Source organism: Mytilus galloprovincialis, chromosome 8, assembly GCF_965363235.1.
Source record: "Mytilus galloprovincialis chromosome 8, xbMytGall1.hap1.1, whole genome shotgun sequence".
In the NCBI taxonomy this organism is placed as follows: domain Eukaryota; kingdom Metazoa; phylum Mollusca; class Bivalvia; order Mytilida; family Mytilidae; genus Mytilus; species Mytilus galloprovincialis.
The window spans coordinates 40,307,248-40,324,660 of record NC_134845.1 but is presented as its reverse complement, the minus strand read 5'-3'; the positions used below and the strand labels follow the sequence as shown (position 1 = coordinate 40,324,660).

Sequence of the window (17,413 nt, the reverse complement as noted above, 5' to 3'; positions counted from 1 at the left end):
CAGATCATTAATTAGGTGTTAAATGAACAGCGCGTACGTTGTCATTCAGAGCATGAATACGGCACTTTGTTTGATTAATCGCGGATACATTGCTTGATGTATTTCGTATGCAAAATATCTCTGTTTCTTTTGCATTATCAAAGTAAAACATTTAGGAAAGGGACCATGTCACGGATAATTATACCATTTTGCCAAAAACTTTGGTTTGTTTAATCTAAGGACATGTTATTATTGTAAAATATTTGTTTTTAATAGACGAACATGTGTATTGAAAGAAAGCAATATATGAGACAAACTGACTCATAATTGTCTAAACATCAACAAATCTCCAAATGTATTCATAGATTTTTCCTTAAATGAATAGTGTTACTACCATTTTTATTTTGTGTTTAAAGTGCCAAAAGTGTATAAAATTTCACCAAGATCCATGAAAAAGCCCATTTGCTGAACTTTTAACCTTGATGGAAACCTTCAGAGATTTTATTGTTTTGAGGGAGTTATTTTTTTTTTTAATATTATTTGTTTTGTTTTATGATTTTATATCGTGTTTTAGTTTTTTCTCATGTTTTGGAGATATAACTTCATTGTTTTAGGAAACCATTGTCAAAACAAAATTATAAGTACTGCACATAGCAAATTTCTTTCATCAAGCTTTTTGTAGTTGTATATTTTCTAAATTTAACTGTGTTGCTTTTTTCATATACACTTTGTACTTCTTCAAGTGACATACATTTATTACTAATTCAAATTAACAGATCCCGCACTATAACTGGTGACATGAAGTATTGATGAGTTAATTTAAGTTACAATTCTCTTTCTTTCTCACGCAAGCAGAAATGTTATGATTTAGTTGTAATATTTCAGATCATTGGTTGGCGAAATTCATAAAAAAAAAACATGCTAAATTGACTTCTTTCAAATAACTAGCACAATCTATCGCTTTTAATTATTTGGATTATTCACAGTATGATTATATTAAGGTTTAATGTGTCGTTATATATCAAAGTAGTATTCGACAATTCAGTTCAATTTCAGTAGCCCTAGCTACATTGTGTATTACTAGAATGTTTAACATGTACTTTGTATACAATATAAATAGAGCTTCTATTGATTACAAAATATGGAATACCTTTAATACATATCCTCTCAGGCATCCATTTTCCATCTGCATAACACTCTATTTTAGGAACAGATGTATTAGCAAAAGTAAATCCTTCTTCACAGTTAAACTTTGAAAACGTTGATGTTACATATGTTGTCGAAGCTGTTGTATAGTCCGATATTGTTGTGTTTGGTATCATTGGTTTACGACAGTCTAAAGAATAAATTTTAATGCAATTGAATTTTAACAACAAATGTGAATCGATGTATTTACTTTTTGAATACCTGGTGAGAGAAAGGTATACATCACAGCAGCCGTATTTTAAATAGTTGCATTACTATATATTATGGACACTAATTCCTTATCAATCAGGTCAGTTACATATATTTCTATGTCTTTAATATTTGCACAGTTTTCCTTTAGTTCGAATCTGGGAGAAAAGATATTTTTGAATTAGTCAGAATGATTGTGCATGAATGATAGATATTTTATTTTAAAGAAGTATTTCTATAAACTCAGAGAAATAACATATCATCGATATATTAATCTGATGATGTTTCCAAATAGAAGACATACCTTTTTACCATGTACATGTACGATCAGTGTTTTCAATTTTTTAGTTTACTGTATTGTCTATGTTTGTCTATTTAATATAAGTTCAGTATATATATTGTTTGTGTCTTGTTTATAGTAGTTACCTGTATGTCAATTATTACATGCAAATATTATAGAAACAAATAGTTCATTCATAATTCTATGAATGATGAGCGTAATATTATTGGACAGAATGAAGCCCACAATCCTGACTTGGTTTTTAATTGAGTTTGATTGAATTTATATATTTATAACCTATACACTTTTATAGTATTAGTTGTATTCTTATAGACAAGAGCCAGTGTATTGTATTTTATACATATACTTTTCGTTTTATGAATTAGAGTTATATCCCTTTGTACACCGTATTGTCTATGCATTTTTGTTGTTTCTGTTATTTGTGTTCGTTCAGGGTTAATTGTGTATGTCGTATGAACAAACGTCTTTAAACTTGACGTTTTATTCCGTCCAAGAACCCTGTTACGTTTCTACCCTCGAAGATATTAGAGCTTGATATATGGTGTTATATATATATATGTATTATTTTTCTCTAGGCTAGAATATATCAGCTAAGACAGGATAACAAATGTTATAGTCCAGACCTTTTTATGCATTTCAAACGAAACGAAAAAGGTAAATAACACTGGTTTATATAGCTAACTAAGTCTTTAACATGTTTGACAGTTGTACGAAGATCAAACTTTTGTGATCAACCCAAACAGACAAAATTGGTCTTTATGGTAATGATTTGGATCAAATAGCCAAAATTGGATAAAATATACATCACACATTTAAATACACAAATTATATAATCCAAACAAGAATAGACATTGATATATTTGTTCTAACCCCCAACCCTTTTACATAACAGTCTTATAAAATTATCTTTTCATTATAAATTCTAATGTAAGAATAGCACTATTAACTAACAATTATAATCAAATTTAAATTCAAGACTAAGTACTTATAAATTCAAATTCTTATTTGTAAGTATATCCAGTTCTTACTTAACTTTTTCTTTCACCTGAGTACATTATGATTATTATTTTCAAATTTTATGATGACAATCTTATGAATAAATTATAATATCAATTTGCACAGTTATCATTGCCTAAATGCAGTCATCTGTACATAATTAACAAACTTTCCTTATGTTTAAGGTGTATATAGTTACAATTATACCCTATGGACAGTGCTCCACAATAATGGAGGAACATACAAGAAACTGAACTGAACTAACTATAACAGAGACAACTGTATTGATAAATATTACTGTTTATGATTATGGATAACTGACCTGGAACAATGTAGGCACAATCTTCATCATAATTACCATCAAGGTCAAAATCGGGTAAATACTTTCCAACTTCAAAGATGTACTTTTCAGGAACTAATAAAGTACAAAAGTAGAAATTAAAACGGAACATGTATCTTCTATCATTCTGTAGAGACTTCAAAGTTCAGTTAAAAAAAAAGAAGAACAGCTATAATAAGTGGAAAAAACATTTAAATCTTTTATAGTTTATCAAAAGCTTCCGACTGTGAATAATTTTAGCATGTTTTAATGAAATCCAATCAATAGTGGGAATCAATATTATATTATAATGGAAAGAATTCAACACATCCCTTTAAGCTTATCTGCAACGCACCTACACTACGCGCTTTCTCTTAGACTTAAATCGATAATAAATAGTATATATATCATCGTTAAGTAACCATTCATTTGGAACTGGTTTAATTTAAATGATACAATGTATTGTAAATTTTCAAGATGTACGAACAGCAAGACTAAAATGTCTTCACCAGAGATGATGATGTAGGCCGTATTGTTTCGGCCATTATTGAATGTGAATAGTTTTGTTTTGTGTAACAGTTTTTCAATTTTTTCTTGAATGAATAACGCCGGTCTAGTAATTCGGATATTAAATTCCTGGGACTATTTCTCGATTCTATAGTACTGACAGATTAAAGCATATCCATCTAGTCAATTTGGCAACAAGTTATTTTTCATTATAAAAACTTATTGGTACATTATTTTAAATTGATGAGCATCACTATCGTATTAACTTACCAAAATGATATCCTAATAACGTACACAGTTCTTCCTCTGTATGGCCATCGCAGTCCTCGTCAGCAGTTTGCCCAAGATGACAAGTCTAAAAAACAAATATAAAAACATAGGTTGATACCTTCAATTTGGCGTTTATATACATTCAAAATAATCAAATGCAATCAAAGTGTGAATATTTGTTGAATACAAAAAAATGAAACTAAATTAAAAAGTGTTTTCTACGAAAAAGAATGGCACAACTGTTTCATGCAAAAATAAATGCATTTACAAACATTCATTAACATTATTTGAAAGGGACAGACTTTCCTGCACTAGTCTAATTATTCCTGATTTTTATGGAAATGTATCTTAACCATCTGAATACAATATGCTTCTTTCGAAAAAAATGAAATTGTAAATGCAAATCATTTGTTTGGTTCAAAAATAAATCAAATTTGTTTAAAAAGCTAATTATCATTTTCCGGATAAATTAAGCGAAGTTCTCGGCCAAGTATCATCCATGTGTATTGCAGTATTTATCAATTTATATTTTATTCATGTTCATTATAAATTTTGAAATTTCGCAAATTTTGTTCAGGTAAAAACGTAAAAATACGGCAAATATAAACAATTACAACAATGGAATACCTTGCCATTCTACAATCTAATCCTCATTAAAGAAGAACAGATGAATTGAAAACTGAACTTTTAACATGAACATTTCACATAATACTCGCATGAATAAATCATTCTGATTCAATTAATGAGGATTCAATGTGAATCAGTATTTAATGTGAAAATGAATATAAAAATTTAAATTAACAAGTAAAAAGAAGGAGATATATAGATTAGATTCACCGGTTACTTAAGACCTTGTTGATAAAAAAAAACTGTACCAACTTCACAATCAATACATGACGATCAGAAAGTATAGATTTTAGGTACTAATGTTGGTTAGCATCCTTATTACGTGTAATAGTGTATCTTTTATTTGTCATTGTAAAATATTATCGTTACTGTTTAGTTAATATTTGATTATATCATTTTAGAGAGGCTTGGTACCTAAACTGTTGTTGTGCTATACACATTTTTTGTATTCTTGTCTTTCATTTTTGCTTATGTGCTTTGTCTATATGCTATTTCGTTTTGCTTTGTTGACATATTTGTTTGTTTTGTAGGGATTAAGATTGTAACACAATGTTGACTGCTGTATCCCTTTTGTTGACATTTTTACCTGCTTGTTGTGTTCACACAGTGTTGTCAATAAAATGGAATTTGATGAGACGTGTCATATAAGTGAGAAGTATAGCTAGCTATAAAACCAGGTTCAATCCACCATTTTCTAAATAAGAAAATGCCTGTACCAAGTCAGGAATATGGCAGCTGTTATCCGTTCGTTGGATGTGTTTGAGCTTTTGAAATTGCCATTTGATAAGTGACTTTTCTTTTGAATTTTTCTCGGAGTTCAGTATTTTTGGGATTTTACTTTCTGGCTATCAAACCAGGTTAAATTAACCATTTTCTATATAAGAAAATGCCCGTACCAAGTCAGGAATATGACAGTTATTATCCATTCGTTTGATGCGTTTCATGTTGACATTTGATAAAGGACTTCGTATGAATAATCCTTGGAGTTCGGTATGTTTGTCACTTTTTTTATTGTCAAAACAAAGAATGCATTGTCAAGTAAGCTTTAACTCGGTAACTACTCATATTTATTGTAAGTGAGCTATCTCGTGCATTATTGAAAGTACAGGTACCTGAGTCTCGTTGATGACTGATATTTATCTCTGCAGTTTTTACGAAAGGTATGTATCACACACGACAGCACTAAAACACTGCTACATGACATATACGATATTAATGTGTATAGCCACGGACTCTATCAACCCAACAGAGTATGTAAAAGACTAAACAAAGCTACCATACTTATAAATTCGTTATCTACGTTCATATCCGTAGATATGGATATTTGAACATCCTAAAGTAACCAAGTACACCCTGAGGTGAAGCTGAATGGTGTTCAGGGTTCTGAAGGGTGTTAAAATATCAATATCTACTGATATGAACGTAGATAAGAAATATATTCCTGGTCTAAGTCCAAACCTGGCGATTTTTAGAGAATTACTACCACAAAGTTAAATGTGAAAGCAACGTCTTTTTCATTTTTTTTTCTTTAATTGAAAGTTGGGACTTTGACATATTTTTAACGGGATGTAGTGTACTACCTTTAGTAGACGCTTGTTATCCAGGGATAGAGAAACTTGATTGGTTCGAATTTTGACACTAAATGTTGTGAGACTTATATGATAGACGGTGTGACGACGTCAACGTGGGTCATTTGCATAGATTATTTATCTTACAAATGTAACATTTCTAGGAATGTGATGGGTTAAAAGTAAACGTGTATATTTCATATATAAGTTTAGTAGGCGGGGCTTATTTCAACACACGGTTAGTAGTGGTGTTACATGCCTTTATCAAAACAACACGGTGTTGAGGGAAAATCCGAAAGATTTATTTCAACAGACGAATAAATTGACCATTAAAGATTGGATTAAATTCGTAAAACACATACTTAGCTTACAAGTTTTTATTGTTGGCATTTGTTTTTGAATAGATCAACGGAACTATAATAAAATATATAGACCGAGTAATGCTTTCGATGAAGGTAAAGATTAACATGTCTACGAACTTGATCTTATACACCTGATCGCTATTTGTCCCCCATTACTGGACATCACACAAGTTCCCGTAATATTTTGACGTCATAATACAAAATATCTGACGCCACAATGGAAAAGTGATTGTTGTATGACGTCAATAGTTCAAGCGGACAAATTCTCGGGTCAGCCGGGAATAGCGATAAGGTGTATTTCGTTTGCATTACTTCTGATTCCTGTTTTTTTTCTCCTGTTTTTTTTTAAGTCTTTACATTTTTTATATTGGAGAATGCTTAAATAAACTACCAATTTGCAAACTTCATAGTTCGTCTGAATGCTTCTATTTTTTACTCCTGCATTTTCATGTTTTTACATAGACATTTGAATTCAAATACATGTATATCAACTATTTTATGCGTACAAATTAAAGTTAGTTTGACATGCCGCAATCAGTTTAATACTTTGGGGATAATGCTAAAACACAGAAACGATCGGCAAACTACATAACTTTATTTTCTAGTTCATTGGAATAAAAAAAAAGTCATATATACAAAGACAAATACTAGACGTCATACAAAACCGTTCCGAAAAATGAGCTATGAGTAATTCTAAAAGTAAATTAAGTATTTAATTGAAACACTAAAAGTAAAAAAACATATTTTAGTTTTGTGTCAAACATTAGTAATGATACATATACTCACAAACTGAATGCTAAGAATTCGAGCAAGTAAGAAGTTATGAGGTTTGCTATTAAACTTACCGACTGCTCAAACAGCGTCATAGCTAAGTGTGTTCCGAATGCATACCCGTCTTGATGACCAATACTCCATAGGAAAAATGTTATATTATAGTGATCAGTAGTAGTAGTATAAGTAGTGGCCTCTAATAATTTAGTAACAAATCCTTTTGTTCCTGACCAACTTTGATCTTTATACTTAAGTGGGAAATTTGTTGATGTTTTATAAGCGTACAATTTCTGAACCACGCCATTTGTTGCGTCTGGTGTGTGCCATGTGTTACTATAATAATATTGCAGTGAAGTAGGAACAATTGTCATAGTACCCGAGACTTCGTTATCAATTACAATATTCCACACCTGCACAGGCTTGTTGCAGTTGATACTATGTAAATCAGAAGACTCTAAAATAGGAAACTGGATATAGTCCCCTTTCCTTTGCAAATGTTCCGTTGATGTAAAGGTATTACTACCAGTAGTACTTATAGAACATATTGTATCACTCTGTGAAGTCAGAACACGTATAAAATACTCCATGTTTAAGCTACTGTCATCATAAAGTTGAAAAACATTTGAGAAGGAATCCTTGCTGAAATATTTTACGGGTAAGAGTTGCTCTGCGACAGTAAATTTTTGAAAATCAGATCCACAAATTACAGATATCGGATTGTCTCCCCTTATATAGGTGCCAGTCAAATCGTCGGTAGATTTAAGAACAACGTATTGATACCTATCAATCAATATATCGAACGAAAGTTTGTCTGCAATCTTGATAACATTCGACGACGAATGAACCTTGACAGTGACATTATAGTTTCGTAAAAGAACACCAACTTTTGTATTAAATGACGCAGCTGTAATTAAACAATATGATTCACAGCTAGATGTACAATAGCTCGCAGCGTAATATTCTAGTCCCCAAACATCAGTTGGATATAGCAAAGTTGATATAGATTTCTTAATCCCACTGTTATCTTGATGTAACAATATTTGCAATGAAAGCTCGTCAGAATTGGAAGACTCTACCCTGATTACTGTCATGTGATCAGAGATACCAACAGAAATGTTATTAAAAGAATGAATGAACGAATCTGAAAAGGTTTGTGATGGTGCTGAAACATCTAGTCTGCCTTGTCGATACACATGTAAATTAACTGGTTTTGAAGAGGATCTTGTGGCGGACAGATCTAAGTTGACTAATCCAGTGTTAAGTGATAAATCCCATACAGGGAATAGAAAGGATATGCCTTTGTGATCTTGTGTTCCTAAATGACAAGCATACATTTGTGAAATATATAATAATCGATAATTTTTTGTACAGTGCCAGTGCGATCATCATATATCATAATTGAATACAAATAGTTCCAAAAGGTGAACTTCCCCTTGTTTACAACATTATACTGTAATATGTTTAACATATGCTCCGTATTGAAGGTCGTACTTTGACCTATAGTTGTTAACTTTTATAAACTGTGACTTGAAGGATAGTTGTCACATTGTCACTCAAACCACATCTTCTTATTTATAATTATATCAATAAAACAGGTAGCATATAATAAGCAACTATTATCAACCAAACTATTAGGAAGACAGTATTCGTTAGAATATGTTGGGTTTTTTTTCTCAGTTTGATCATTAATTTTTTTTTTCAACTCCGAAACATATATTTTTTTCAAATTATTTAGGCATTGATTTATATTGTTTTGATTGTAAATTCTTATTCCTTTAAAAATAAATGTGATGTTTAAAATGAAAATATTATAATAGAAAATAAAACTAATAACAACAACAATCAACTTAAAGTCGTCTTTACAATGTTTGTAATCTTATATGATTATCCTATATAATTTGTTATACTATTTTTTAAAAATCTTACAATATACGCTTCATAGAATTGTAGTAACGAATGTTTAAATCTGTAATTGAAACACATTTATTTCAAAATTACAACAACTGGTCAAACTTATTATGACGAATAACATGAACATATCGAATGTCACAGAGGTACCAATTAATATGTGACAGGTCAAACGTGAGCTTTAGTCAATAGTTAGGATCTCTGAATCCTGTCCAATGGTACCCATTTTCTAATGGCACCCAATCTTTTTCGCACGTCTTTTTCGTCCACTTTCCAGAGATTTATGATAACTTTTCAAAAATATAGCTAGTACAGTTTTTTTTTTCTAAACGGGAATCACTTAACCGAACAGCGCATATGTTTTTTATTCTTTCGTGTCATGACCGAATGCTGACAATTTTAATCGAGCGTTGTGATTTTTATTTGCCTTACCCTGGTACATGAGCAATTTTGTCATTTGACTTAAAGCACGTTTTGATAATTTTTTCGGTTATTGTCTATCTGTGTTTTTGATTTATTACACTTTGAAGTGACGTGGAATGTACAAAATGAATATCAAAACTAATACGTCGAAGACGAAATGACAATCTCCTGGCAAACGCAAAAAACAAACGACGAAAAGACAAACATCAGTCTACACGAGGGTGCTATAAGATGTTATAGACTGGAACTGCTCAACGTTGTGCAGCTGTCGTGTTTCTCGTGCATTGTAGTACAAGCTCATTTGGTAATGTCGAATTTGGGGACACGAGGACATGATTATGAATACAATATTTGAATCAAAACCTGCTTAACAGATATTCATCCTAACACAGTGAACAATTCATGATGACATTCGTTATATTTTCGGTAGGAAAGTTTCAATGTGACTTCTTTGACCATTTTGTTAAATCACTTCTTTTTAAGCAGCAACCTAATGTCGAAAAAATCATTTTAGATATCGTAAGCTCTTATATATCGTGTTTTAGCAGCATGTAAAGCCAAATCTCATATTGTCTGCTTAGTTCTATTTCATTGTTGATCGTCATGGAAGCTAGTTTAAAGGTTTAGGCATGTTTCTTTTAGGAACGTCACACGTTTGAGTTTATTCCTTATGATATTTTTACTGCATTTTATTAGAATGAATAATTGATAAATGTCACCACAGGGAGATGCAACATAATTTCAAATGAAACAAATTAAATATCCACTCTATTCCAAAAGAGCTATTTTTTCGAAGTGTAAACATGGTATATGCCTCGAAATAACATTTGCTATATTTATCAAAAATGTGAGTTTTTAACTTATTTTACTTACCTGATGGCATATTTTTACAGTCTTTACCTTCAAAATCAGCCCAGTCTGTTAAATAGAATAAATGAGTTTTTATAACGAGTAGAACATATGTAGTTATTTCCGTTTTATACTGTATTGCCATTAAAAACTTCATAGTCAATGTAAAAATAGTTATCAAAGGTACCATGATTATAATCTAATACACCAGACGCGAGTTTCGACTACACCAAACTCATCAGTGACGCTCAGATACGTAGGCAAAGCTGACGTTGTACTGGCTTTTCTATTCCGACATTTATCGAAATTGTGTATTAAAACAATTGTTAATAATGACAACAGCGGTGTTCAACTGCTCAAAATTATAAATGAGAAGATTTTGTTTTCGGTGTTGGTGAGACCAATAGTGTGCATGTTTTAACATAAAACAAACTCTTCAAACGAACCTGACCAAACTAAATTGGAACAGTGCTTTTATTGATGTTCGTTTTATCAAATTCAAAGTAAGGTCTTCAAAACATATTTAAGGCTCACACTCAAAACAACTTGAAGACAGCTCCTAGCACATTATTGACCGGAATTCTTTGTTAGGTGTTTGTATTTAAACTAATTTACATCTACAGGAAATATTTTCATACGATTTCACGACTTTGGCGAGGTTTTTTAAAAAGCAAATAGTATGTCAAACTTTGATCTTTTCTAGACAACTAAATCAAGCAAATATGATAATCGTGCTACCAAGTGAACTAGAAAGAGCTAAACTCGAAATAAAGTATCCACGAAAATAAGTTCTTTAATGTATACAATGTCAGTTCGGGGCCACTTATAGTTGACTAAGCGGTTCGGTGTTTTCTCATTGATAAGGGATGTACGTTGACCAATTACGTAAATGTCTGTGTCTCCTGTGGAGAATTTGTCTCATTAGCATTCATACAACATTTCTATTTTGATGCTTAATCAATACGATATTTCTTACACGAGCAATATTGTTTACCTGTACATAAAACACTAAGCTTTGTACCACAATCATATTCAACTAGAGTAAAATCTTTTATGCTTATTGCAACACAACTAGTAATGTCCTGATGTTGTGGATATCCAATATACCACTTGGCGTCGGTTAGGAGTTCCCCGTCTGTCCACTCATATTTCCATTCTGTTGATGCGGACTTTTGTAATCCTATATATATATCAGACTCAACATCCGACCTTTAATAACAAATTTCCAAGATTAAATAAAACAGTGGTGAAAGATATCAGAGGGATAATCAAACTTATAGATCGGAAATAAACTAACAACACCATGGCTAAAAAAGAAAAGAACAAACAGACAAAAAATGTACAAATTAGACAAAATTAGAATTACTCGATTAAATCTACAATTATTTAAACATTAAATCAGGAATTGCGAGAGATCATTTGGCAAAAAAGATCTTTTGGAGCGTGCCTGTAACTTGTTAAGTATGACAATTGCTTTTTTTAGATTTTTTGCGGTATTTTTGCTCAATATTATTTTTTTTTCTGATCGAACGTAGGTCACATGTCAAATTACACCTAACATAAAAGCTCAATATTCAGTGTCGGCTATTTTTAAACAATTGAAGTAACAAAAAGTAAAATCACAAAAATACTGAACTTAGAGGAAGATCAATTGGGAAAGTCCATAATCACATGGCAAAATTAAATAACAAAACGCATCAAAAACGAATGGACAAAAACTGTCATATTCCTGATTTGGTACAGGCATTTTCAAATGTAGAAAATGGTGGATTAAACCTGGTTCTATAGCGCTAACCCTCTCACTTTAATGACAGTCTCATAAATTTCCGATATTTTTACATTGATGCGTTAAATAAACAGACACAATAAATATAATAGTCAAAATATGGGTACATCAGTCATCATCGTTTAACAATTTTAAAAGGACAGGATCCTTTTAAGACCGCAAGTATAGGGAAATGATACCCCGCCGTATAGAAATTGACTGCATTTTCTCTGTTTCAAAAAATAGACACACTTTTATGTTGTCATGTCATTCTATATCTTATGCTTTCAAAATTTTCAGATTTGGACGTTACTGATGAAGGTGTAAAGGCGTTCCAATAGGCACCAATTGCAACCATTTGCTAGCATACTTGTTTCTGTGAGTATTTCTGATGATTCTCAGTTTAATGGTAACAGACGGTACAATTTAGTCGAAAGGGCACCTGAGATCACCCCAGTTTTGGTGGTGTTCCTGTTGATTAGTCTTTAGTTTTCTGTGTTGTGTCTTCTGTACTGTTATGTGTCTGTTTGTCTTTTTATTTTTAGCAATGGCGTTGTCAGTTTGAGTTTGACTGTCCCTCTGGTATCTTTTGATCCTCTTTTATGACTAAACGCAGTAAAGACCTGTCTTATTTCTATCTAGTTGACGAATTCAACTATGCTTCATGTTATCTTGATGAAATGTTTGTTGAGTAATGATGAATTCTCTAAAAAAAAATCTGCCTGAAGGACAGGGATTTTCAGGGTAATTTGTGGATCGTTTTTTCGAATTTGATAACCGGTATCTACCAGTTCATATTGCACATTATTCTAAGGATTTTACTTTTAACAACTAAAAAAAACTGTTCGTACCCAGATTTGTAATTAAATTTAAGTTTTATATGGGATAATAAATGACAAAAAGGACGATGCAAGTTAATGTATTGTTTTTCCTGTGCTGTGCTGTTGCACAATATTCATGGTAAGAGTAATCCCTTAAATCTTTACCACAAGTACATTTTGAATGTGCCTTTCAGCCAAGTCAGAAGTCATTCATGGGTTTTCGTTTAATTTGTTGCTATATGTATACTTGTTATCCCTCATCGTTTTATACATACATCAGGCCATAACTTTTTTCATTGCAATTATTTTTCATTATTCATTTCAGGGTTTTTTAAATCTTGCTATACGGTATTGACTTTGCTCATTGTCCAAGGCCTAAGTTAACCAATTATAGTTGTTTACTTTTACGTTAAGTCACTAGTAGATGTTGTCTAATTGAAAATCATTTCATGTCTCTGTTTAGTCCAATTGAAGCGTTTCGGATGCATTAACTTTATATAAAGTGTTTTGACTAACAAACAGAAAATGTCTTGTCTCATTACTTCTTTGCTTGACTCCTTGAATTGCCCTTACAACTAGGTTGTACCGTCTGTTACCGTTGAACTTACCCTTGAAAGAGTAGGTATTCTATGGCTTTCTCGTATCTTTCTGTAGTATTTAATTTTGCTAACACTTTTTTCTCCTTAGTACATTCGTCCAAAGATTTCTGGTAGTCAGAGTCATCATTTTTATGGAAATGAAAGGCTGAAAATATGATGTTATAGATTTATATATATCATTTATCTAATTAGGTAAGAGTTTATGACTTTTATTCTAGACACATGGCAACAAACAATTCTCAATTATTTTTTTTATACATATATATATATATATATACAACTCGTCTAAATATATAATAAAAAATCTTATAGAATGTAAACGGTATAAACTTTTTTGTGAATTGTTGAGCGCCTTAATAATATTTCGGATGTGTATATTATCCTCTTGGTAGTTTTTCAGATTATTGTTGTCGTTTGGTTTCTGACTGATTGACGTATTGCAAATTTCTTCTATAGTTTGTTTTTTACTTTTAGGGATGTCTTCACTGTAAGTCACACAAAATATAGCTAATTGACAATTGTTCGGTAATTATTTACTATGAATATTCATGGCAAGTAAAAGAGCTTTTCTGGACATTACTTCATAAGGAATGCTCAAACAAACAAATGCGATCGACTTGAACTTGCATAACATATTTTACTGGAAGTTAAGCAACCAATATTTAATCAGTCAATCCAAACATTTAAATACAAAATATAAGTAAAATTACATAGGTATGCTAGGCGCTATATGACCAAAAGATTATCTCAATTCATCATATCTGCATATCTTAATTGGCTTATTGATATAAGTGTGTAGGGATGACTTTGTTAAATTTAAATGGAATACACATTTGACGATTCAAAAATTATTTGCACACTGTTAACACATATCTCAATTAGAGACCAAAATGACACAGACATTAACAACTTTAGGTCACCGTTCGGCATTCAACAATGAACAAAACCCATACCGCATTGTCAGCTATAAAAGGCCCCGAAATGACAATCTAAAACATGTAATGTTCAGTATAATACATACAGTCTGATATAGCACTACAATCGTCCTCGTCTATTTTACCATCTCCGTCATTATCAACAAGATCGCCAGGAATCACTGTCTTGGGTGAGGATACTGGTATTTTCTATAACAAACAGAACACGATTTGAACTTTTATAGGTAGATCTCACAGCTTGAAATTTCTGTTATTTTCTATAATAAACAGAACACGATTTTAATAATATTTTTTAAGCTTTTGGTAGATTTAACAGCTTGAAGTTTCTCCTTGAGGAGCATACTAAATTTTCTGCAATATTTTGAATAAAATTTATATTTCCCAAACAACATTTCATTATGTGAATTAGGTCATTACTGAGTACTTAGCGAAATTACCAATACATGATGATGGTCTATCATAAATGTACTATCATAATCATATATTAATTTTAATATTTAATTAGATAAATAGCATGTTATATTTTTGTAAAATTTCTTCACAATGGGATAAAACTGAGTGTTATACTTACTTTTAAACGATATCCACTAATATATTGTATATCAATATGATCGTCTGCTGTCAGCAAATTAACAGAGACTAGGGCAAATATCGACCCATCATTTCGAACGTGACAAAATGCATTTGAATCATTTATTATGTCATAAGACCTAGCCACAAATCGTGAGTTCGATATGATACTTAGTGTCCCATTCTCAATTTCCTTGATATGTATTGTGTTCCAAGAGTTTCCCTCAAATAGAAGATGAATGTTGTCGTGACAAAGGAGACTAAACGAATTGTTCGAATACTGCTCCACAGGAGGAACGACAATCATTGCAGCATTGTTAAGTCCGTCATATATCAATTGACAAATTAGTATTGGTTTATTAGAAACGATATGCAAAACAGTCCCACTATTTATCAGTCTTTGGATCCAGTGGTTTCTATCTCCAAATGTAACAGAGTCAAATCCATCAATGTTCACCGTTGTCTCCGGAAATCTTGATACGATACGGTAAATATCTCGTCCGTCGTCAATATTAGAATTAATTAGTAGAAATTCCTTTCCCCAAGTAGACAGCGGAGGCATCTGTGTCAAAAATGTGCTTTCGATTACTCCTTTCCGTACAACTGTACCACTACCACCAGAAAATACTGCAAGAGAACCGGAACTGTCGATAATTGTATTAGTCAGCTCACATTTAATACACTCCAACAAAATCGCTTGGTAATTTGTAAGTTGAACAGAAATAACGTCCTCGCTATAATACGTTGTACCATTCACGTTTATTTCAATTTTGTCGTCTTTTGGCAATGTTATTTTAATATTTGTTGACTTGTCTATTAATCCAGCAAAACCGACGTGACAACTTCCTAGAATTTGACAGTATGATATTATTTTGTACTGACTATCCAAACTTGATGTAGGATTAACTGTAATGGTTGCCAGGTTGTTAAATCTGGCTTTCAATGTTACTCCTGTTATGTCCCGTACTCCAGACAATGTAATATATATTGCAGTGTCTCCACTTACTCCGTATTGCGGTATTTCATCGTTTGACAGGTGAAACTGATAACTAACAGCTTCCAAAGTTTCAAAGCTTTCAATGATGTCTCTTGTTGATAGAGAAATATTAAGGGTCACATGGTCAGTTTGAATAGCATAGTACGTTTGGGTTTCTAAATATACTATTGTATGTATATTACTGGTATCAATTGGGACTAGTACGAAGTCTAAACTCCCTGTAATTAATAGAATGCATATGATTTAGATAAGCACTGTGATAATATCTATTTGAAACACTAGCAGTATAAAGATAACAACTCATTACTTACCAATCTACAAATATATGTAAATTAGGTTTTTGTAGCGATTTAATTTGCAAATAATAAAATGCAATAAATGGTATCTAACAGTTGGCCTCTAGTGGGGTATTTCTCATTAGAAATAATACTTAATCTTCTTATATTAGTATTTATATTTATCAAAATGTTCATATTGGCATGACAATAGCTGCAAAGTTAGAAAGGTTCATATGAGAAACCATGTCTTTTCTGAACCAATATGTGCAGTTGCACGATGATTTTTTTTGTACGTATCATATTAAAAACCTTTTTTTTTAGAATTAAAATATTAATGACCTATTATACAAGAGAACCTGTTATAAGGCGTATTTGCTCTACTCATAGTATTACCTGTATAAAATGTGCTTTAGCCAAAAAGTAATAACTCCAATCAGAGTAACTATTGTATAGATATATGAACAGGTGCGACAAATTAACAACTGAACAAACCTGAATCAGATTGATAACTAAAGGTTTATGAGACAGCAGTCTAACACAATAACTATTTGGCAAGATACTGACCGCAGCATCTCAAATTGACACCCGAAGTCACGTGATCAAGTAACCATGTGTCATGATACTTACCGGCATCACGTCAAGTTGACACGCCAAGTAACATGATCTTACAAGCATTGACTGCTGTACCCCTATTTTTGACATTTTTACCTATTATGTCTGTTTGTTTTGTTCACGCATCGGTGACTATATAATGGAATTTGATGCGACTGTCATACAAGTGAGAGGTTTAGCTAGCTATAAAACCAGGTTCAATCCACCATTTTCTACATTTGAAAATGCCTGTACCAAGTCAGGAATATGACAGTTCTTGTCCATTCGTTTTTGATGCGTTTTGTTATTTGATTTTGCCATGTGATTATGGACTTTCCGAATTGATTTTCCTCTGAGTTCAGTATTTTTGTGATTTTACTTTTTATAAGCATTCGACAAGATACTTACTGACGTAACAAATTGAAACACAAAGTAAAGGAATCAAGTAACAATTTGACAAGATACATACCGCCATCATAGATTAAAACGCCAATAAACGTCGTCAAGTAAACCATTCTATAAGATACTTCCCGGCATCATCAATTGACACACTAAGTAACCTGATTAAGTAATCATTTCACA

General features: G+C 31.7%; 1 protein-coding gene across 1 annotated transcript; it reads right to left on the bottom strand.

Moving 5' to 3' along the window:
• Positions 1–1,040: 1,040 nt before the first annotated feature.
• LOC143043026 (uncharacterized) lies at positions 1,041–16,873 on the bottom strand. The gene is made up of 8 exons (XM_076215524.1): positions 16,868–16,873; positions 14,482–14,584; positions 10,300–10,344; positions 7,980–8,119; positions 7,170–7,649; positions 3,768–3,852; positions 2,994–3,086; positions 1,041–1,315 (listed from the first exon to the last, which is right to left on the bottom strand). Exons 1-8 carry the CDS (start codon positions 16,871–16,873, stop codon positions 1,041–1,043), a joined length of 1,227 nt encoding a protein of 408 aa, XP_076071639.1.
• Positions 16,874–17,413: the final 540 nt, after the last annotated feature.

What these genes read in the sequence shown, in the direction of transcription:
- LOC143043026 (XM_076215524.1), bottom strand. An exon ending in CTGCGTCATTTAATACAAAA is followed by an intron (nt 7,650 to 7,979) that starts GTTGGTGTTCTT and finishes CTGACTTCACAG; the next exon opens with AGTGATACAATATGTTCTAT. An exon ending in GTTATTAGGATATCATTTTG is followed by an intron (nt 3,087 to 3,767) that starts GTAAGTTAATAC and finishes GTACTTTATTAG; the next exon opens with TTCCTGAAAAGTACATCTTT.